This window comes from Centruroides sculpturatus, unplaced genomic scaffold (genome assembly GCF_000671375.1).
Source record: "Centruroides sculpturatus isolate CEXI.00-Female unplaced genomic scaffold, Cexi_2.0 scaffold1254, whole genome shotgun sequence".
Taxonomy (NCBI): domain Eukaryota; kingdom Metazoa; phylum Arthropoda; class Arachnida; order Scorpiones; family Buthidae; genus Centruroides; species Centruroides sculpturatus.
In genome coordinates this window covers 23,752-46,975 of record NW_019385373.1, presented here as the reverse complement: position 1 = coordinate 46,975, position 23,224 = coordinate 23,752, and the positions used below count along the sequence as shown (strand labels likewise).

General features: G+C 28.8%; 2 protein-coding genes across 2 annotated transcripts in view; both read left to right on the top strand.

Annotated features, from left to right (window-relative positions):
• Nucleotides 1-8,823, top strand: part of LOC111638275 — a 17,981-nt gene extending 9,158 nt beyond the window's left edge. The window contains exons 9-15 of the mRNA XM_023383951.1: nucleotides 5,937-6,026; nucleotides 6,650-6,727; nucleotides 6,797-6,920; nucleotides 8,131-8,231; nucleotides 8,451-8,517; nucleotides 8,585-8,682; nucleotides 8,758-8,823. Of these exons, the coding sequence (XP_023239719.1) occupies nucleotides 5,937-6,026; nucleotides 6,650-6,727; nucleotides 6,797-6,920; nucleotides 8,131-8,231; nucleotides 8,451-8,517; nucleotides 8,585-8,682; nucleotides 8,758-8,823 (624 nt within the window). The remainder of the gene's footprint in view (nucleotides 1-5,936; nucleotides 6,027-6,649; nucleotides 6,728-6,796; nucleotides 6,921-8,130; nucleotides 8,232-8,450; nucleotides 8,518-8,584; nucleotides 8,683-8,757) is intronic.
• A 6,990-nt stretch (nucleotides 8,824-15,813) lies between these two features.
• On the top strand, nucleotides 15,814-23,124 carry LOC111638278. Its single transcript, XM_023383953.1, has 24 exons — nucleotides 15,814-15,912; nucleotides 17,224-17,321; nucleotides 17,394-17,467; nucleotides 17,685-17,814; nucleotides 17,890-18,065; nucleotides 18,376-18,472; nucleotides 18,552-18,700; nucleotides 18,779-18,928; nucleotides 18,993-19,119; nucleotides 19,187-19,341; nucleotides 19,411-19,518; nucleotides 19,599-19,682; nucleotides 19,756-19,885; nucleotides 19,964-20,082; nucleotides 20,155-20,218; nucleotides 20,663-20,783; nucleotides 20,855-20,943; nucleotides 21,016-21,131; nucleotides 21,203-21,269; nucleotides 21,374-21,613; nucleotides 21,688-21,942; nucleotides 22,020-22,262; nucleotides 22,341-22,382; nucleotides 22,817-23,124. The coding sequence occupies exons 2-24, from the start codon at nucleotides 17,231-17,233 to the stop codon at nucleotides 22,915-22,917; spliced, it is 2,928 nt and encodes a 975-aa protein (XP_023239721.1). The 5' UTR covers nucleotides 15,814-15,912; nucleotides 17,224-17,230; the 3' UTR covers nucleotides 22,918-23,124.
• The last annotated feature ends 100 nt before the right edge of the window (nucleotides 23,125-23,224 follow it).

The following is a 23,224-nucleotide window of genomic DNA, read 5'->3' as shown; positions in this document are numbered from 1 at the left end:
CTGAGAGTAAATAATAAGTAAATAATCGTCTATTAATTATGATTATCATTAATCTATATTATTTTTGTTTTATTCAATTTTACATAAGCTAATGACAATTAATTAAAGTAGATTATTTTAGAAAGAATGATTTTCTTTTTCACTTTAATTAACTGATTAGGAAAAAAATTAAAATGTCAATGAAAGAATGAAAAAAAGCATTAAGGAAAGATTAAATTACAGAGAGAAACGAAGAATCTTCTACTGAAATAATACTTCAAAGTGAAAAGAAATTACCACAAAAAACCTCATTAAAAACGCTTCATTTCTCGAAAGTAATTCGTTTGGATTTTAAAAGACCGTTTAAATATATAAGTTCATTTTTAATGATATTTTTCTTTAATAAACTTATTAAAGATATTGGGAAGACGGGATCGGCTCTGGTGTATCTACCGTCTCACCGTTTAAGATGTCGAAAATACACGAATATTTTGACTCTCGTGGAGTATTGTCAACATTCCCGACACCACTTAGTCTGGTTTGCAGACTAAGAAGCAAAAATAAACTTATATTTTCGGAATTTAAGGAGGGTTTGTCTTAAACGTTAAACGACATAGTTCACGTGGATCGATGATGGACTTAGGCATTAAATTCAATGACAAGTTAAGAATATATTTAAACATAACTACATTTATCATCTATACATAAAGGAGTATAAATAGTATTGATATAAACACAAATGAGAGAATTTCAAATCTATCCCGCTAAACTAGTCTGAGAGAGAGGGAGAATCCTTGGGAAGAGTAGAAGTGATAAACCGGGAGAAGGATGAGAGCGTTGGCTAGAGCAAAGAGCGCCAAAAACAAGAGCAAATTTTTCTTTCAATGAATTGACTTTAATAAACTTCAATTGATATTAAATTAAACGTAACTACATAAGCACAATGTAACGTGTTGATCGAAGTATAATTTTATATTATAAAAATCACTGTAAGAAAAACTACAGGTAAGCATGCTTTTACAAAATCGTAGAAGGCGCAAGATTTTATTTGTAGAAAAACAGATATAATATTATCACCAGTCATACTTACAGTAGAAATTTTAAGCGACATGGGACCAACTTTAAAAGATTTATAAAGAAATACTATACATAAAAGAGCCATTACTAATTAACTATAAACCATAATAAATTTATTATACAATAGGAAATTTTAGTTTTTATACTACTGTAGACATGTAAAATATTTATGTCGTTAACAATACTTTATTATTGTTAATAAATTATTTACATGCAGTATTTTTTTAAAATGATTTAATTATTATTTTTTCGTTCACAATTTATTTTAATGTTGATTATAACTAGAATACCCGATATATCGCGTGAGATTTATCTATAACACGATAAAAATATTCTATTGTCGCAAAAGATAGCGTAACGCCCCCCTTATATACGGATACTAAATAAACAGAAGCAATAAATCGTGTAGAAATTTGTAATGACAATCAAGCTATTTTCTATACTTTTTATTTGGATATTTATACCAGGTAGGAATTTGTTTAAAATAACGTTTTTATAAGTTATATATATTAAGTTTAAATTGATAAATATTCTGCCGATAACTGACATTAAGCAATAGTTTAACGGAGTAGTGAGCGCACGGAATACGTGTAGTTCCTTTCAGAACCTAAATAATAAATCAGATGACTCTATTAAAGTGTGTTCAGTTTCCTTTGTTATTGCTATCGACACAAGGTTATGCGATAATTTTAATTATTAACAATTAAACAATAAGCAGATACTCGTGCATGATCTACTTTCACGAGGCTAAATAGTCTCGTGAACATGTAGTCTGACAAAACAAGTCGCCGGACAATATTTGATAATTAATTAATGACTCTCTGCTTTCTAACGAATGCGGAATGTTGTCGAACAACTAATACTGCCGTAGAGGCATAAATTCTATTCGCACGTTCTTCCTTGTTTTCTATCTTAAAACTGTACGCTTCGTCCGCATACAACACCGAATAAAACGTTCAGCGGTGTCAAAATCTGAAGAAGAAACTTCATTTTCGTAAAATTCAATAACAATTACCAACTCAGAGATTTTGCTCTACATAATATCCTGTATTTCCTATCCTATTGACCTTACTTTTCACAACACCTGGATAACACTACACATGCACATATACAGTATATAGGATGTTCCGTTTATTCAATCCACCGGAATAACTAAAAAATTCCTCATCATACACACAAAAAAAATTTTTACACGGAAATTGTTAGACTTTAAGACAACGTGGTGTTACAATCAGTGAAAAACTAAGTCATTTCCTTAAATGGAAACCACCACTATGTATTGCCTATATTGATTCTACATAAAAATAAACATGTCTGAAACATTTTCCGAAAATGTACTTATTAGATGCTATGAGTGTTTAAAGTGTTATATGGCTGCCAGAGTACTCGCGCGCCTCTGTAAATATCTGTGAAGTCCACTGAAAAAGGATGAAAAATGATGAAAAAATCATTAGAAAACAATTATTCGATAGAATCATTCTTTTTCTTCTTCAGATAATGAACTGATACAAAAAAGCTAGTTAAAACCCTCGAGTATGCCATAAAGAGAAGAGATCAATCTGGATACCAACATATGGTTTCCTAATATTTTAAGGCATTTCACATTCTATTTACAGTAAACTTTACAGATATTCATAAATCTGCACGCGTGCTATGATGGTTATATAAAACCTCAAAGCTGTGGTTTGTAATAAGTACATCTTTCGGACAAAATGTTTCATCTAAAAGCTTGTGTTCTACATAGAATTAACATGCAATAAAATATGAAGGTTACCATTGTGGAGGTTAATCCTGTTTTCACTGACAGCGCAATCTTCTGACCACTTCAAAGTCAATAACAGTTTGTTTGTAGGAAGCGTATTTTTTCACTTACTTCAGTGGATTAATAAAAATTGGCTCCCTGTATACATATCTACTCTAATTTTTATCATATATAAAATATAACAGCCTTTATAAACATTACTTTCAGTCCTATACTGATAAAATATTAGGTGTTGATTTTAATCAACACTTTGTATACAATTGCAAAATTGTAATCTATGTAAAAGTGACTATTTCTTGAACATATGTTTGTTGTAGAATAAGAAAATACATATAAATTAATCTATAACAGTCTACTTTTTATCCAAATAGATAACTTGAAACCAACCGGAGGAGATATAAACATACCAAAATGGCCGAAACAGATCGAAACTTTCATTCGAGTTGTTGTTGAAGAAAGCGACGAAGAACTGCAAATACAAGTACATTACGACAAGGAAAACAATTCGATCGCTGTAATTACAGAAACAGATGCGGAATCCACAGAAATCAACATATATTCGTTCGATAGTGACGAATGGATAAATATTAAACGTATCTTTTCTCGGCTCATTCACTTAAGTACATTCTTCGTTCAAATATTAATAAATTGTCAAATATAATTTTCAGAAACCGAATGCCAAGTGAGTCCAATACCGGACAGAAAATCGTCTATAATTGTTTATTCCATCGATGAAAATAAAAGAAAGCTAATTGGGGACATCGCATCACTTGTCTTTTTCGATCCAAATGTTAAGGTAAAACAATAAAATAAAATAATTAATACGAAAAAATGATTTATTTTTGTTTATTTTCTGTCTTCAGGCAGAAATAGCAGATTTATCAACACTAGAAAATGGAATTCCAGTTGAAAAGTGGGAGACCCGTAATCTTAACATTACCCAACTAGATGCTCAATGTAATTTAACTCACAGTTTAACCAGTAAGTGCATACAACACCATTAATTTCTCTATTTAAAGAACAATTACGAGAAAGTTTTATCGTTTAAGCAACTCACTGGAACAATCCGGGATATAAATCCTGCGACGATAAACAAAATCAACCTTGCGGTCAGATTATATTAATGGAAGTGGATTGCTATAACGAGGAAGAAGGCAGAAGATTAACTTTCAAAGCCGAATTTTTTAATACGAAAAATTATATATCCAACAGAGAAGTTTTCCAGGTAAACACACGAAAGTGACGACTCGAAATATATTTAAATGTTTTCTCTATTTAATTATTTATATATTAAAGCAACCGGAAGGAATTTATTGCGAGAACAAAAAGAGTAAAAGAGGATTTCCTAAATTGCCGAAATATTTTGCTTTCGAATTCGAGACTTACGATTTACAAGTACAAGAACCAAATAAAGACGTCTGGAATTTCCACCAAAGGGTTTGAAAAAATTCAATTAATTATTACTTTAAAGACCTTTTTAAAACTGTAGAACCTTTACAGATTTGGTTCGATAAAGAAAACAAATTAATAAGAAGAGACGAATTACAGCAAAATTTTGAAACTACAACCACAATTATTCAGGATTATGATAGAAGTAAATACGAACCTTCTTACGAATTTAATTAGGTTTACCTTTTTGATTTAAAGTGTAAAAGAATAGAAAAACAATGCATTAGAAAGAAAAGAATTGAACGAATTCTTGTTTTATTCAGGAATCGTCTATTCGATTGACAAGAAAACGAGAAAGTGCAACCTGTGGAATTTAACAAATGAACAAGTAATGGAGAAAAGTACGGTACTTCCGGGGAAATCGTTCCCATGGTTTCCGGAATCGTCGACGAAAGAACCACAATATGTTGGACAGGTGAGTACTTCATATCCGTGGAATTATATAAAAATTTTAATAGAATAAAATAGATTTTAATCATTGACTTTTACAAATTTAAGAATTAAACAATAAATATTAAAAATATTAAATTATTACACGTAAAATTAAATTTTTAAAATTAATTTTATTTTTTATTTACAAATCGAAATGAAATATACGTTTATTATAATATAGATTTGTAATTTTCATAAATACAAGGTATTGTCATAAGAAGTTAAAATTTTACTGAGTAAGTTTTGATTTACTGACGATTACTGAAAGTTTTAATTTGATATTTTATATATTATTGTGAATGATTTTATTATACTTCGCTATGGAATTAGACAACTAAATTGTTAATGATTCAATAAGGAGATGGATGAGTTTATTTACTTTTGCGTAAAGAATAACATTTATGTTGTATATTTGATACTGCAGGATGCAAGACATCCACAACGTTTTCCAGTTGATTGATATTTAAAAAAATTATTATATATAAATTGTATATAAATTCAATAAAAATACTTTAAGTTTGTCGTGAATGTTATTTTATATTCCAGACTTACAAGTGGTATTGATTTCAGTATTATAGCCAGACTAATATTTCTATATCGCATTTAGTAGGCAGAATCAATACAATTCTCTCGTCTAATTTCCTGTTGCGGTGTGACAGGAAATTATACAAGCGACTATATCACGAAGTGGTAAGTACAGTACAATACAATAGAATATCTCAGAATCCACAACAGAAATAGAAATTGAAAAATATAGTAGAATCTACTACAATGTTATTCAGTATAATTTTAACTTATCTTGACAATATTTTAATTTAAATAATTGAAAGTGACTACTGTATAAGACTAGTGTCAAGAGAAGAATACAAACTTTAAGATATAAAGTACAAATCTTATCATCTAGTCGAGATAAAACTATACCTGACATTCTGAATTTGAGTTTAGCAGCAAAATATTCTTCTTATCTTTTAATTTTTCTTTATTTTTTATGGTTAATAAAGCTAAAATTTAGAGTTTTATACAAATTTTGATGTATTCATTCCACTTGTTTTCGAAGAAATTCAGATATTCAAAAATAAATATTTACATTTTTTCGAATGAGTAAGAACAGCAAACGGAAAAAATCTATAAAAATCAAATTAAATTTATATTTTAATTACAGTTGCCATTAAATGTAATTGTGTATTCTATCAATTAAAAGTATTGATTTAATTTATATTGAAAACTTTATCCGTAGAGAAGAAAACACGATTTAATCTACGAAGTATGGACGAATCAATATAAAAAGGATGATTCTATAATAATTGCTGATTATTATTTTTTGAGTGTAAGTGGATAGTGTAAGAATTTTCTTTTTATAAAAATTTAAATACTGTATTATTATTATTATTATTTAAATAGGAGAAAAATATTCTGTGAAAAAAGCATTTTATTAATAAATATGTTTGTTGGCATTCCGTAATATCGACTGATAATTTCCTTTCATAAAGTACTAGTATATTGATACTTGTACTGACAATGCTTACTTTTACCGAATATCTCTCTTACACTAGAAACAATCGTTTGAATTAAAAATCATCACAAATGCTGTTTCTTTAGTTGAATTTTTACGACTACATTGTAAACTATCCTTCTTATCAAATAATACTCTTTGTATCGATAGTATTAAATTTCGTGTGTTAATTGTTATACCGGAAACAATATCAAAGCTTATTTAGTTGTCCCAATTAGCCTAGAAGACTTAAAACGTTCTTCTCTATTGAAACTTTTGTACGTTATAATCGCTGTTTTTGACTGACAATCAGCATTTGTTAAACGGTTTTTCAAAGTTTTAACTCTAAAATAAACCAATGTTCTATATAATTCTATAAATGAGTAATTTATGATATTAATTTTTATGATATTAATTTTTATGCCATATTAATTTAAGGAACTTTCTATTTTACACAGGAAACGGGAGTAGAAGATAAAGAAGTAAACATGTTTACTCCCGCATTTTTAGAAATAAGAATTATAGAAGATCGTCAAGTAAGTCTTACTCAATCAATTATGATTATTTTAATAATAATTATTATATTAAACATTAAAAATATTCAGTTTATAGCTTCGGCTTGGCAAACTATAAATAAATATAGAACTCATCCCGTAGAATGGATGGCTTTTGACGTTTCGGAATGTTTCCAAGAGACAAACAAACGGAGATTATCATTAACGTTATCCGGTAAGCGTAAATTTTTAATTAAAAATCTTACGTATAATAAAAATTTTCCAGCCGCAAATTAAGATTAATTCGAATTTTGGTTTATGAAATTTATATTTAATTTTTTAACAAATAATTTAGGATCTATAAAAGACACCGGCACGGATGTAATTGTAGAAAATCTACGTTCCAATCTTCTGAATTTATTAAAAATATCACCATTAAGATTTGGTGTACCTCAGGTAATTTAAAATTATTTAAATAAAATAAAGACAATAAAGACAATTAGTTGATCTTCACTTGTAGGTAATTTTTAAAACATGAATACCGAAGCCATTACTTTTCCGAGATATCTATCCTTTGAAACATTTTTCAAATTAAGATTTTAGAGACTGCAAATGCTGTAGTGAAACCTTCATTTCATTTAGAAATACAGTAATATATCAATGGTCCAGAGTTTAAGGTAACATATCTCGATCACTTTACGATTATAATTTGTGAAATTTTTTACTCGATCTCAGAAAGGAGCGAGTATCCTATTTAGTGCACCCCTCTGCGGAATCTTATGGGTGACATACCCACGGGTTTCCGCAGAGGGGCGAGCTAAACGGCGCCGAATTTCAAAACTGCTGGCTCGACACTAGCTTTAAAAACAAGAAAAAGAGAAGAAATCCCTAAAATTTCCCGTTCTTTCGACATGTCTCCTAATGGCGGAATTTGCGGGATGGAAACCGTCGATGCAGGCGATATCTGTAATTCAATACAAGAAAATCAGTTCATTTTAATAGCGAATATTGTTCTGAAAGTCAAAATGTAATTTCTTATTGAAAATCTGTACTTTCGCTACAAAATCATTAATACTATCAATTTTTACTTTTTACACCATAATTGCAAATAAGTTCATCTCTTTTGATGTAATTTGCTTTGCATCAACTTATAAAGAATTTACTGTAAATTCAGTGTAATGTTTTCAATACAGATGTACAAGATATTCGTTATCTCAATTTAAAGTACTGAAGTTGCGGAAGTATTTATACAACAGTCATATCTACAGTAAAATTTAAAACTATTATTTAGTAATTGGTCCTTTGTATTGATAATTAATGCTTAATTAAACGTAAAACATACTTTTTATTATATAAGAAATTAATATTTGGCAGGTTACTTACGTTAACNTAATTCGAATTTTGATTTATGAAATTTATATTTAATTGTTTAACAAATAATTTAGGCCCTATAAAAGACACCGGCACGGATGTAATTGCAGAAAACCTACGTTCCAATCTTCTGAATTTATTAAAAATATCACCATTAAGATTTGGTGTACCTCAGGTAAGATATTTTTTTAAACAAAATTACCAACTTATTCAGAAATTTTTCAAAATACTCCATTAATTATAATTGGACAAATATAATGCATTTGGTTTCATAAAATAAGGCAACGTTGTACTAGAAATTAACTAGGTAATACTTGGTCCTTTGTATTGATAATTAATGCTTAATTAAACGTAAAATATACTTTTTATTATATAAGAAATTAATATTTGGCAGGTTACTTACGTTAACGACGAATCTATTAGATACACTTTAATCATTAGCGAAAGGCCTTACGCATTAGGTAAGAATTGTTTTAATTGAATAAAAGGAATATTTAAGAAGATAAAATAATTATTTACATTTTGTAGGGTTTGGAAAGAATACAAAAGAACCTTCTTTAGACGAGATTTATGAAACTTTAAAGAATAACGTTGAAAACGGAAATGTTCGATGTACATTGCCCAATGTAAAAAAGTTTTTATTTGTGTTATTATTATTGTTTTATTAGAGTTTTTATAAAATAATTGTTTTTTTATTTCAGGGAAATTCACTAAAAGCAATTGAGATAATTGATGTAAAAGACAAAGACAAAAATGGTAGAGTATAGGTATATTATTAATTATAGAGAACCACTCTGCTAATAATTTATTTATTTGTTTGTTCGAAAAGAACACAGGATCAAAGCATTACTTATTGCAACAATTTTATTACACTTTAACGATATGAGAAACTCGAAATACTTATAGTAAATGTGAAATAAAGTTGTTGCATGGTGTCGAAATATGTTTAAAAAATTGAAATACAACGAAATTTTTTAGTTTAATACTTAATTTAATTTATAAAACAATAATGCACGTTTTTAGTAATACAAACAGAAAAGGGTACGAATTAATTCGCAGGAATCAATAAAAGTTAAGTTATTGAATTTATAAAGCATAAAACAGACTTTGTTAATTTCATTTAGAAGTTCTGACAACGATAAAGCAGCAGTAGAAAACAAATAATAAACAATAAGTAATCGAAAATATGCAAAGAGTGTAAGTGTGACATTACACGAAATGCAATTATAATGTCTTCCTTTCTCGAGTGACGGAATTTAACTTCTTTTTTTCTATATAAAGATTAGAAATTATTTTACAATCTAATACCCTATCCAGATCGTTACTATGAACGAGTGAACAATTGGATTTGAAACACAGAAATAGGTCTGGCAACATTTTGCAAATTAGTTTAAAGAGTATGTAGAGAAAATGGCAAATTCTTTGACGCTTTACTACAATATGAAAAAGTAGTTGTAAATATTTTTTTATGCTGTTTTCGTAAGAAAGAGATGAAAAATTCAAGCAAAGATTCGATCAATGTAAATTGGAAAGAAGTAAAAAATTTAAAATAAACTACTTTGGAAAAGAAGTAGGCAAAAGAATCATCGTAGGTAAACAAAATAAGAGGATTTACTGTTACTAAAGTTAATTAAAAATTATTTATCAAAAGTTATGGAAGATAAAGTTAAAAAAACTAGAGAACTGTAACGAACTTTTTCAAAAATTTGAAAATTATAAAGAAAGTACAGCGAGTTTTTATCCTTTTTCAGTACAATCTTGATCGTCTTTTTCAACATTGTACCGAAGACGATCAAGATTCAGAACGAACAAACAAACAGATTTAAACGATAAATTTAATTAAAATAAAAAGAAGAAAATAATTCATCCATTTTGTTAGGTCCATTTAAAAAAATAATTTATAAAATAAAAGCTTATCTTCTGGAACTGATTCGTCAAAAGCCATTAAATTTCTAAAGCAGTTTTGGAAATACTTTTATATGTTAGATAAAAATAGAAAGCTCAGAAATATGAGTTAAGAAATGCTGAATATTTTATTTATATAACGTTTTATTTTATAACTATAGATATAAATGCAAAAATTTGTTAAAGGATGAAGATTTTTGTGTCTGGTCTAATCCGTTTTAGAAAATAACCGAAGATAAGTGCATAGAAACACGAACTGAAAGAGGACAAAATGCAAAAAAGTAAACGAATAGAGATTTTAAGTTGAAAAAAAGCAGAAAAATATTTCATAAAATGCATCTTTATTCGTTTCCTACATTAAAGTAATGTAAAAAGAATATTTGAAAAATTTAATTTACTTTATGTGTACGTATATTTATTCAAGTGAATCTTTCATGCGATACGAAAAAGCAATTTTTGGAGTTTTATGGACAAGATAAACAACAACTTCTATTAAGTATAAAATCAGAAGATAGAGAAATCCGAGCCTAGGGGAATTGAATAGAATATATTCGTAGGAATGATAATTTTAAAATTAAATATGCTGAGATAGGCATACAACGTGTAATTCCGAAGTGACTATCGCGGCATTAGATGCAATCTGATCAGTCACAATCTTACTTAGAATGAAATTACAACAGAACATAAAATTAGAATGGAATTATTTTAAAATTGCACGCTTATATTGTAATAAAAATATACAATTAAGATAATTTGAAATTNCAGATATGCACGAATGTACCGTTAAATGTACAGAATACGAAGGCGAGAAACCATGTCTGTAAGTAGTGAATAAAGATCACGCGACTCAACTAATATAATGCTTCTTTTTATAAGAATGTGTACACACTTCTTTCTCTTGTTCAGATATGACGCTTCGTGTTTAATTAAGGAGTGAGAATACGTCTTTACAGAAGACTACGAATGCTTTCTGCTTTTTGGCAATTGTAAATATTTCTTGTTAATAAAAGAACAAATTTCCTTAAATTTCTCAAAACAAAAGGAAAAAAGTTTTTCTTAATAGAAACTTTTCCAAGGACGTACCGTACTTCCTATTCCTACTATTGATTAATCACATTAAGTGCTTTAAGGAATTTTGTTTAATCCATTAAAAGGGAGCATTTTGATCCTCTTAATGGTTTAAACAAAATTCCTTAAAGAAGCAATCTTTCTTAATACAGACGAAATTTTTCAAAGAATATTCTATATTTCTGGGAAATCAATTAGAATAAGTGATCAAGTATTGTATTGTGTGAAAGTATTGGAATCGTGTCAAAATTGACCCTTCTGGATCGCTTTGCAAATCTTCACGTTTTGAGACCTCTAGAATTGAAAAGAGCAAAAAAAATTCGGGGAAGATTTCTGTGTGTGTATGTGTGAGTTAGTGTCTATTTCGTTCAATGTCTCAGGATGGTTAAGAAACAAAATTTGGCATGGAAGTTTGTGCATAAGGGGTATTGATGCTATGAAATTTTGGTGGTTAAAGGTCGAGGGAATAGGAAGATAGAGGGGTGGTCATGTATCCTATCTCGACCAATTAAAACTTTTGTATTTTGTCATTTCAAAACATTATATAGACAGAAATATTCGTATAAACAAGTAATTACTATTTGTTGATAGAATACAGCTTTTTTGTTTATTGATATAGATTTTACTATGATTTGAACTGTGGGTAAAACGAAAGAAAATAGAATAAAGAATAAGGAGATGTAGAAAAAGAAATACAAGTAGAAATGAAGGAAAAGAGAAAAATGAGATAAAGTAATTTAATCATGTTTAAAAGATGATTAGGAGAAGAATACAACGAATAATCCTGGAAATAGAAGGATGCGTGGAAAAAAGGCCAAAGGAGTGCTAAGGAGGAGGTGAAAAAAAGGAAGAAACAAGAAGAAGAAGAGTGACTGGAAGAAAGTAGAAGGGAGTTTTCACTCCTTTCTATTTTCTTCACAATCTAGCAGAATTCGTAAAATCAAGGAGAAAAAAAATCATATTATTAGATATATATTCAAATTTTTATCTAAAAACAAATAACAATTTTTCACTACATTAGACATTTAACGAAAATAATCTACATAGACTTTGATTGGCAATAAAAGGGGTGTAACGAGATATGAACTTTTAAAGATAATTTTTCTATAGATATATAAAGTAATTATCAGAATATATTTCCTATATAGTTAAAAGGAGTTTTAGATTTGATAATTTGTTTAATCTCATAAATCTTTTAACAATGCAGGAGAGTAGAAAAGTATCTAACGTAAAACATTTTCATATTTAAAAAAGTACAATTTCGTTCACAACTCGAAATTAATTTTATTCATTGACAAAATAGTTCTTGTCTGAATATGCTACGTGTAGAATGTATTCATCTATTTATCATCATTATTATTAAATATAGACAAGTTTATGCCGTAAGTCTGAAATGTAAAGAATAAGAAGGTGAGGGTTCAAAGAATCAACATGTGGCAGGCCTTTATCGGATTCAAATATCAAAAGATATTCTAACAATATAAAAATAACGTAGACACCCTTTTTATAAGTTTGATATCTGATATAANAATTCCGAAGTGACTATCGCGGCGTTAGATGCAATCTGATCAGTCACAATCTTACTTAGAATGAAATTACAACAGAACATAAAATTAGAATGGAATTATTTTAAAATTGCACGCTTATATTGTAATAAAAATATACAATTAAGATAATTTGAAATTCAAAGTGTTTGTTCGAGAATAGAAATAAAAAATTTTTAATAATCAACAACGAAATTTCAGAAAGCCCGAAACTTTAATGAATATTTTAAAGAAAGATGAAGAAGAGATTAAGAAAAAAAATCTTCTCTTTAATATTTAATAACTTAATTAAAAAGTTAGCATTAAATAAAGATTAAATTACTGAGCAAAAAAAAAAAGAAAGGAAATCTTCTACTGGAAATCTGCAATAATACTTGGAAGTGGAAAGCAAATGTCACAAAAAACTTATTACACGTGCTCCGTTTATTTTAAATAATTCATTAAGAATTTAAAAGACGATTTTAATATTTTATTTTTCATAAAATTATTGCGAAATAATTTATTAAAGATATTCTGTATCTTGTCTAATATGAGAAATATGGAAATGGGATGAAAGGCATTTTTGAGTCTTCTAATTTTTTCAAGTAGTTTTATGGAATAGTTAATATGACGAAATTATAAAAAAATTCCACAATTTCGAAAGCAGAAAAGAACATTCCTTTCTTTACATTTGATTAATATGATTTGAAAAAATACAGTGGGTGATCGGTTAACGAACAGTTCGGATAGCGAACAAAGTCTTGGAACGGATTATGTTCGTTAACCGATCACCCACTGTAATTTCATTTTTTCTGTAANGGTTTTAATATTTTATTTTTCATAAAATTATTGCGAAATAATTTATTAAAGATATTCTGTATCTTGTCTAATATGAGAAATATGGGGATGGGATGAAAGGCATTCTTGAGTTTTCTAATTTTTTCAAGTACTTTTATGGAATAGTTAATATGACGAAATTATAAAAAAATTCCGCAATTTCAAAAGCAGAAAAGAACATTCCTTTTTTTACATTTGATTTGACTTGAAACATTTGATTTGAAAAAATACAGTGGGGGTTCGGTTAACGAACAATTCGGATAGCGAACAAAGCCTTGGAACGGATTATGTTCGTTAACCGATCACCCACTGTAATTTCATTTTTTCTGTAAATCTAGATAGATATATAGTTCAATACGTTTATTATATATTAAACTATATATCTATATAATATATTTAAGAATTTAATATTAATATGATAAATCATTACAAATTGAATTACAGTATATCTTTATATTGTATTAAAATATCAAGAAATAATATTTTTCTCTCCAAACNACACCCTTTTTATAAGTTTGATATCTGATATAAATTTATAATTTAATTGTATTAAATGTCATATTTAATGTGTACTTATTAAAAGCAAGACCTATCGGAAGTAGAAAGAAGCCAGACCCACTTAACTTTTTGAGACCCCCCAATATATTAAAAATTGAAAACAAAATCAGTGTGAAAAAAATTGTTTTGGTTCGGAAGGACGAGGAAAGAGTGATCCACTAAGAAAAGACTGTCAATAGGGAGGACCTTCTATGGAGAATTGACTATACAGTAGAGCGTCGTTTATCCGAATCAATTGGGGACTGAGGTTGTTCGGTTAACATATTTTTCGGATAACCGAATATGTAGGAAAAAATATATTAACCTATCCCGTGTTAAAATTTTTCTCCGTTGCGTGTCGCTTCGCGTTGAATTTTCGTCGATGTTAAGCCTAACGAAAACTTTTTAAAATAATAATCGTGGCTATTGTATCGTTACAAATTATTTTATTCTGTACAAATAAATAAATATATTGAAAAATATAAAAACAAAAAAAAAAAAATACTTTAGAAGTTGATCTAGTTTCAAAAACGTTCGATTCAGCACGATACATTCCTCAGAAAAACACCACACAAAAGTGCCAGTGCTGCCAGCTAAAATACACACACCCGCAAAAAAAGAATATTGGAATAGCCCAAGATATAGCCAAAGATGGTAGCGCCACAGCACTAGCGAAAATTTAAATTTGCCGACTGGAATGCTTTCGGTTAACCGATTTTCGGATAAACGACGCTCTACTGTATTTAGGTGTTAAACGTGTAAAGAAATCCCAGAAAACTCCACGTTTGTCGGGTGCCAACTCGTAAATACCGGTGTTTAGTGATAGATAAAAATATTTTTTTTATCTATTACAGCGCTGGCGGATGTAAAAAAGTTGTATTATATTTTTAAACAAACAAATTTGGCAAAAATATTTTTTAATGTACAAAAAATCAATAAAATCTTTTTTAGCACATAAGAAATATAAGTTATTCACGTTTTAAACAGACCCTGCCAATATGAAATCTTGACTAAATAACCTATCGATCGCTTCTTTTTTAGTTTTTTACTTTTTCCTTTTGTGGGGCATTAGTGAAACCTGTTTTGCAGATCTATCATGGGTTGTGCAAAGGCCATATATAATTAATAAGGGGTGGACGCGACATATTCGGGATAGACCACTCCCGAAAACTTTACGAGGTTCCCGACCCAGACCCGAACCAGAAATCCCAGAATAGCAAGTACAAGAAATTATATTATTTGTAACCTTATTATACAGAATATACCAGATGTTTTTTAAAAAAAAGTAGATAACAGGTGAGCGCAAATCAGACACGTAATAAAATCAAGATAAGAAATCACTGTTCTCTCCTTCTCTCCCTCATATTATATTAAATACATTATACAATTGGCACTATAAGAATATTTAAATATTTCTAAGTATTATACACAAAAATTCGAATTATTTTTGCAATAAATGCATTTTAACATTGTTTTAGTGGGGTGGTCCACCCACTCCTCTTTCCATTGCGAAACCCAATAGACTTAATCAAATGTAGAATTTAATCATGTGTCTGTGTATGAATGCAATATAGTAATGTATATGATAGAATGGCTCCAATTCACCACTAATGCAAATAATAACTTCGTATTCAATCGACCTTGACTTAAAAACAATTGAGTAATTATTAAAAATTAAATATCTTGAAATTAAATTGAATCCCATTTAGCAAGAAACAATAAAATTGAAATTTTATCGACTTCAAAATTAAAAATTTGAGTTATTTTAAAATAGAAAAAATATATTTATAAAGGAATCATTATTTAAACTGAACCTATTGATAAATAAAGGGGTAAGAAAAATACATTATCTGTATATTAAAGTTCGTATATTTTCTACGATTAGATAAATATTTACGCCCCCTAATTGTTTGAAAGTATTAGGGGGTGGAGATCAATTTTAAATATTTGTATCAGTCGATCCTCGACTGGGTGACTGTACAGAAGGTAAGAATAATTATTTTTGTACATTTTAAATATTTGTCTAAAAGTCTTACGCATTGCTATAATTAAGTAAACCTTTACATCATACTAATGACAATTTATTTATTTATAAAAATATTTTCATCGGGTGTAATCTTAAAAAATTGTTACCGAAAGCAATGCTAAGTGTAATAATTTTGGTACAATTACACCTTTGAATGAGACGATTGGAACCTTATCAAAGCTTTATAGGAGCAAAAATATCAAAGAAACCGCCTGTACACGACCCTTCGCGAGATACAGTCCCGGAAATTAGTGTTTGTATAGTTAAAAGGCTGCATTTAGTACCACTATCAAAAATATTAACTTACTGTAATCTTTCTGATACTGTTAATAAAGGTACTAAAATTATTTTTATAGTAGTTGTACAGTACAAGTATTATTTTCAGTAATGAATTTTGATATTAGTGAAAAAATTCGATACTGTAGAATTGTCTGTAATTAACACTACTGTATAGTCTACACGCTTACACACGCAAATTAGCAAGATAAGATGTAATTGAATAGCAGTAATTTATTAAAAAATAATTTTTATTTTTCCGGCTCTGTTTCATATAACAGAGGAAAAGTATGGCGATCGATCAAAAAATAATACCACCCAGTTTTTTATATTTTTGGACTCGGAGACTTTGAAACGTGAAGAAATATAAAAAAACAATTCGGGGTTTTTTCCCTGTATGTATGGGTGTTAGTGTGTGGGGCACAAAATCGTGCTCACCCTCTTTGAAGCTGCGCTTTTTGTCGAAAATTTCCGGAAGTTTGGTTACTAAGGAGATCGATGCTATTTAATTTTGGTGATTAAAGATGGGGATGGAAAGATGGGATGGGGAGATAAAGGTGGGTCGTGTGTCCTATCTCCAGTAGGTTCGGATTTAACGACGATTTTACTGGTTATTAGCATTTACAACATTTTATAAAACCCAATCCTCCCCTCAAAATTAAACTTTTTGTAATGTTATAATTGTTAAAAATATAAAAATATTTTAAATTAAAACACGATAACAGATGGCACCACCAAAGATTTTCGGGAAAGTTAAGCAACTCGTTGCTAAATTTTTAAAAATTTTTCTGTCTAAAAGAAAAAATTAATTAACTAAATAGACCTATAATTAATATTGTTTTAATTTTAAAATATTTTTTAAAAAACTATAAATTTTTAACTCGTAAAACTAAATTAAATATTAAAAATGTATATATTTAATTTTATTATTTAAACTAGGAAACTATAATTTAAATAATTAATATATATATATTTTTTAAAATTTACATGAGAAGCTTCAGTATGGAGAGGAACATTTTATTGTTATCTCTGGTATTGTGTTTCTTAACTTATGCGAATTCCGAATGTTCCGTATCCGATGCAGTATCGACTGGTAAAATATTTGATTTGATTTTATTATTTACATAATTATACAATGAAATAAGACGTATAACTTTAATTACAGACGATACTTTTCCTGATATATTTGACGGTATCAAATCCTACGAAGTTTCTGTACTGTTTACCAATTATGTAGCGGTAAGATACCTTTAAAATAATAAAGAAAACTTTGATTAATTAATTTAGAAACTTCTTCATGAGACAATGAATTGAACTGATTAAACGTATTTCTTATCGCGGTTATCTACTGATACACTATCGAAAGTCTCTGTAACCTGTTAAGCCATATAATTTTATCTTAAAGAATGATATTTCATTAAAAATACAACTCCATCAACTTTCTTTTTTTGAATAGAATGAAACAATTTATATGAAAGAATATTATGATATATCATCGTCGAGCGGAAGAATTCAAATATGGCGTAGAGGTGATTACAAAGATTTTAGATACTTCAAAGAAACCAATGAAGCATTTACATATATAAGTGAGTATATTGTTTAAGTTAGAATTAACGAACATCGATAACAGATTTTTAAACATATTTTTCTAATTTTTAAAGACCGTACATGCACTACTGTACCGTTAGACGAAGCGGCACCTCCATTTTTAGAAGATCAAGCAAAGAATTGGTTAGACAAAGAATATGACGGTGATAACGTTGTTAGATATCTCTATGGACCTTCTGCTTTGTTAAGGAGAGGTTATAAAAATTTCATCAAGAATAAAGAGAATTTGGTATGCTTTCATATATTATCTAGAAATTATAACTTAAAAAATATATTTGTCATTTGTTCTTAACCTTTTCCTCCGCTCTCCATACCCATAAAAACATTGTTAAGTTTTTTATATAAGAGGTATTCTCCCTGTATTCGAGTCTAACACTATGTATACCTTAAGAGATTTTTAAAAATTCGTTTGTATAATAAAATCATTTAGATCAAAGGTATACTCGGGAGTGCGTGCACCCCAGGTTAAGAACTATTGATATATGTATTGCACTTATCAGATCTTCGGTAATTATTTTAGAATGTTGATTACTTTCAAGGTATATTTGGGCAAGGATGATACAGTTCGATCAATTCCTGTAGACAAATGGAAAGAATGCGTTGATGATGATAATGAAATAAACTATTACTTTACCGGTACGTTTATCTGTTTTTTAATATAAATAGATGATGTTGTTCATGCATTTTCTTCATGTTCTCGTTTTACGTTTGACAGTTTCAGACTGGAAAAACCCAGAAGGAGTCAGTGTACCGGCAAAGGTACCTGCCAGAATTACATATGTAGGAAAAGATAATGAATTTCAATACAATCAAACCATTGATTTCTTTCTTTTTAAACCAGTTGTCAGCGATGGAGCTATTAGAGTATGTTTCGTTCAGAATTTAATATACAAACCCCAAAAATATTTTATTTAGTGGAAACAGAATTCTTTTTTTTTTTAGATTACAGAAGGCTTTGGATGCAAACGTGAAACGAAAAATAAATTACCCGTACCGAAATTCATTGATATAGATCACTTGGCAAGGGCTGAGATTGTTTATTATCCACTGAAGAGTCAAGACATATATTCTCATTATGTCAGCTCGATTCAGGTAAATATTTAGTTTACAATTGTAACTATTGTAACTTTTTAATGACTTAAAAATCTGAATTCAGATAGCGTATCATAAAATATCTGGACTCGTCATGTATCGCTTTGCACCTTGGAAAACTGGAACCGAAACAAAGGAAAAACGAGCAGAAATAGCTGACCTAGAAACTATAGTTTGGGATAATGCAAACAGTAAGAGAATTACATAAAATATATGATTGTTCCGATAAATAATTCACGTGATAAATCTAATGTTTAGAGGTTGTTTTCGTCATCGATGAGGACACGGAAGATTGTGAGATAGACAGAAATGAAAATTATTATCCAGCATTTCCATTACCGGATGAAGGAGAAATCGATCTTCTACATCCCGAGATCTTATTTAATAATGAAGGTTTTCAATATATAGACGAAGTAAGTGTTTTTTTTTCTTATAATTAACTAAAATAATTACAAATTTCTTAAGCAAAGATGATTTTATAGACGGAAATTCGAAATATCCCCGCAGTAATTTATGAGAAAACAATTCAAGATATGTATTTTGGAAGTAAATATGTTCCATTCACCGTTATAACTCGTTATTACAGTAAGGCATGTATATTTAATTAAAAATATTAATTTTTATAAAATGCAGTTTTTATTTTCATTTAATTAATATTTCTAATTTACAGGATACAACCAATATTGGCGGTGTTACCGATAATATACCGATAAGAGTAAACATAGCTTTCTACGGCGATGAAGAAAAAACCATCGTAAATATATTCAAATATAAAAAGAAAATAAATAAAATTAAATTATTAATAGAATTTTTATTAATATTTTTAGGTTACTAATATTATAGTAATCAATTTATACACATTTATCACGGAAATCAAACGTTCTTGGGCATTGTTTGATGTTAGTAAATGCTTCAAAAATTACGAAGATTTTCAATGGTTTACAGTAAGATTTAGTGGTATGTATTTAAACAATAAAAAACAATATAAATTAAAAATTATCATTAAATTTATTTTTATATTGTTTAATATTTCAGTTCCCTACGGAGTAGAGGCATCAGCATTGAGAGAGGCAAGCAGAAATATTGAAGAAGAATTCTTAAATACACTTTATTCAAAATCAGGCCTAAATCCTTCTAGAATTGCTAGAATACTTGTAAGATTGAATTATATTATAATTAAAAATTTTATATTGCTAATTAATAAAAATACAAAAACAATATTTTAGGTCGATGTTGAATATGATTTGTTATCTGTAGAAGTTCTTCTGGTAGAAAGGCCACCGACGTTTTGTAAGAATAAATATATTTTTATCGCTGAATACAATAGATACAGTTTATTTTGATTATCATTTATAAAATGATGGATAAAGTAAAAATTTTCTCATAAATTTCGAGCAAATCTATATGTTATAGTGCATGCTGGCTTACAAATCAGAATACAAGCTATTGTGTGTAATACATAGGCTTGTATACTGATTTGTAAGCCAGCATAAATCAATATTTCAGTAATCTCCGTACAGAAAATAGAATATACGATCCGTGTGTGTGCACACACTGATTTATCCCGTGTTTGCCACGAATAAAAAAAATGCATTTACTATGTAATAATACTCACAAAGTGGCTGTAAATTAAAGTGAATTCTTTGCTTATGTACGGAGACTTTTAAATCACGCTGTATATACAAAATGTAACGTATAATTCTTAAAATATTAATCAGAATATTTATTTTCAAGTGGAATTTAATATGCGTGACAATGAAGAAGAACTCGAGTCCTACGATACCGCCGATACAGCTTCAGATATGCACGAATGTACCGTTAAATGTACAGAATACGAAGGCGAGAAACCATGTCTGTAAGTAGTGAATAAAGATCACGCGACTCAACTAATATAATGCCTTTCTTATATTGTTTTGCATTTTATAGGACGGTCGCCTATTGTGGAAAATCGTGTTATATGAGTACCAAAGCTAAAGTTAAGGGAAAGCCTAATAAAGATTGTTTGACATTCGATAGTAAGGCATATATATTATCGGTTTTTTATTATATTTTTAAAATGTATATCACACATTTTATTTAAAACATAGGAAACGTGACAATGACTTCCATCGCCTCTACGGATGATCTGTTAAAGGATATTAAAGGAGTGATCCTCGGAGGTTTTTCGTTGTATCTGAAAGTTCATAAAGGCGACCTCGAAGACGTAAGTTAGAATACTCGAGATGACTTTATAAAAATTTATTTAATTATAAATTAAATATCTTTCGCTTTCAGTATTATAATTTTGAAGCAATTTCGTTCAATGATGCAGATCATGTTGGAGAAGACGACAAAACTCTTAGTATGTTAAGAATAATTTGACTTTTAAAGTCGAAAATTAGTTAACTTATTTGGTGTTCGTTAAAGTAATTTTTTAAAACACATTTTATAACCTTTTTTTTATAGGGGAAAGAGATTTTACGAGAAAAATGGCTGGATATAAACTAGTTGACGACGGAAAAACTAAAGTGGTTACCTATGGAAGACAATCGTTAACTTATTGTAGACGTATCTGTAGAAATAATCCGGATTGCGAAACCATATCATACTGTTTCGCTTCGAATGAATGTAAAATAAGTAGTGAATTCAGAGCCGAAATAAACCTGGAATACGTCAAAAAAGACACTCAATGCGTCATCTTTGGACGTAAGTAGATCGTTCCGAATACATTTTCGGCTAGAGGAATTAAAGTTATCGATTTTAATTCTTTATTACTTCAGGCGATTACATTTCTGCTTATCAAAAACACGCTGGTACAAAGTTAACGAGGAAAGCGGAGGTTATTTTATCGGAGGAGAGTGAAAATGACTGCGCTAGAATGTGTTCGACAAACAAAGATAAATGTAAATCTTTCGATTTCTGCGACGACAAAGATACCAAGAAAAAGGCATGTCTTTTACATTCCGCTCATATTGCTGACGAACGAAAAGAATCGAAAAATGTTGCAGCGGCGATTAATTGTATTCATTATTCCAGTAAGTGTTGAAACTTTTCTAAAATAACCAAAACATAAAAAAAAAATTTAACGAGATCGCTCCCTTCTTGTCCATAGGAAAATATATTTACGATTTTAAACAAATTCCGAGTAAAAGAATTACAGGAAATGGTGATTTAATGTTGAAAGATGTAGATGCGGATCAATGCGCTAAATTGTGTGTCGAAACGGGAGCTTTCCTCTGTCAATCTTTCGATTATTGCGAAGCTAACGAAGAAATTGATAATCGATGCATTCTTAGTCGTGAGGGTGGAAATGCCGTAACTGTGACGAAAAAAAATTGTAATCGATACTACAGAAGTAAGTATTGCCTCCACGTTAATTATAATTATGATTATTATATATGCATTTAACAATATTTAAATTTTAAAATGGTAGGTTCGAACAGTCTTTCGGATACCAATTCTTTATACAGTAACGGTAAGTATATCTGGTTTATTTTCAAATGTGGTACGATTACAGAATCGGATCTTCGTATTCTTTTTATAATACGTAAAGACGATCATAAAGTGATCTGTTTCTAATTCTTTTCTTTTATAAAACCGCGTTGAAAGCTATCTTAATCCATTAATACCTGTATAATTTAATCGAAACTGTGAAACAATTCTAAAAAGTCCCTACCAGAATCTTCAGAATGTTATATCATGTAATTGGAAGTTTTTCTTTCGATTTATTAGCATAGAAGGTACTGTACATAATCTATGAAAACTCCGTGAAAAAAAATCCAAAATTTTATCGAAATGCATCGCATTAATCAATCATTTAAAACGATAGGCTAAACCTACATTAATCATTAAAGTTTAACCATACTTAAAATATCAGTAGAAACTAATATTATTTAAAATTATTTTTAGGTCTTGGTGTAGGCTTAGGAATATTATTCTTTGCCATTGGAAGTGCTATAGGCATCGGAGGAACACTCGCATTTGGTTACTACCGTGCAAACAGGCGTTAACCTCATAAATTGTATTTAAAAACAAAAAAATATATATATTTATGTTAAAAACAAACATTTAATATATAAAATACAATTTAAATGAGAATTAAAACACCTTCGTTTTGGTGGATGTCGTCACGCCCTTGGTTCCACTTTTGTTATGTTTTCTTGAAGTGTAAATAGTAAAACAGAATGAAATTAATAAAAAGTATCTAATCAAAATTATAAGATTACTTATAATTTTGCTTTAAATATACATCGCGATGACCTCGGAGAAATTTTTGATTGTAGCTAATTAACAAAGTATCACTAACATTTCAATCGT

Coding starts and splice junctions, on each gene's coding strand:
- LOC111638278 (XM_023383953.1), top strand. CDS start 17,231: ATGGAGAGGAACATTTTATTGTTATCTCTGGTATTGTGTTTCTTAACT. Junction 17,468..17,684: donor TGTTTACCAATTATGTAGCG/GTAAGATACCTT, acceptor TTTTTTGAATAG/AATGAAACAATTTATATGAA. Junction 17,815..17,889: donor TGAAGCATTTACATATATAA/GTGAGTATATTG, acceptor TAATTTTTAAAG/ACCGTACATGCACTACTGTA.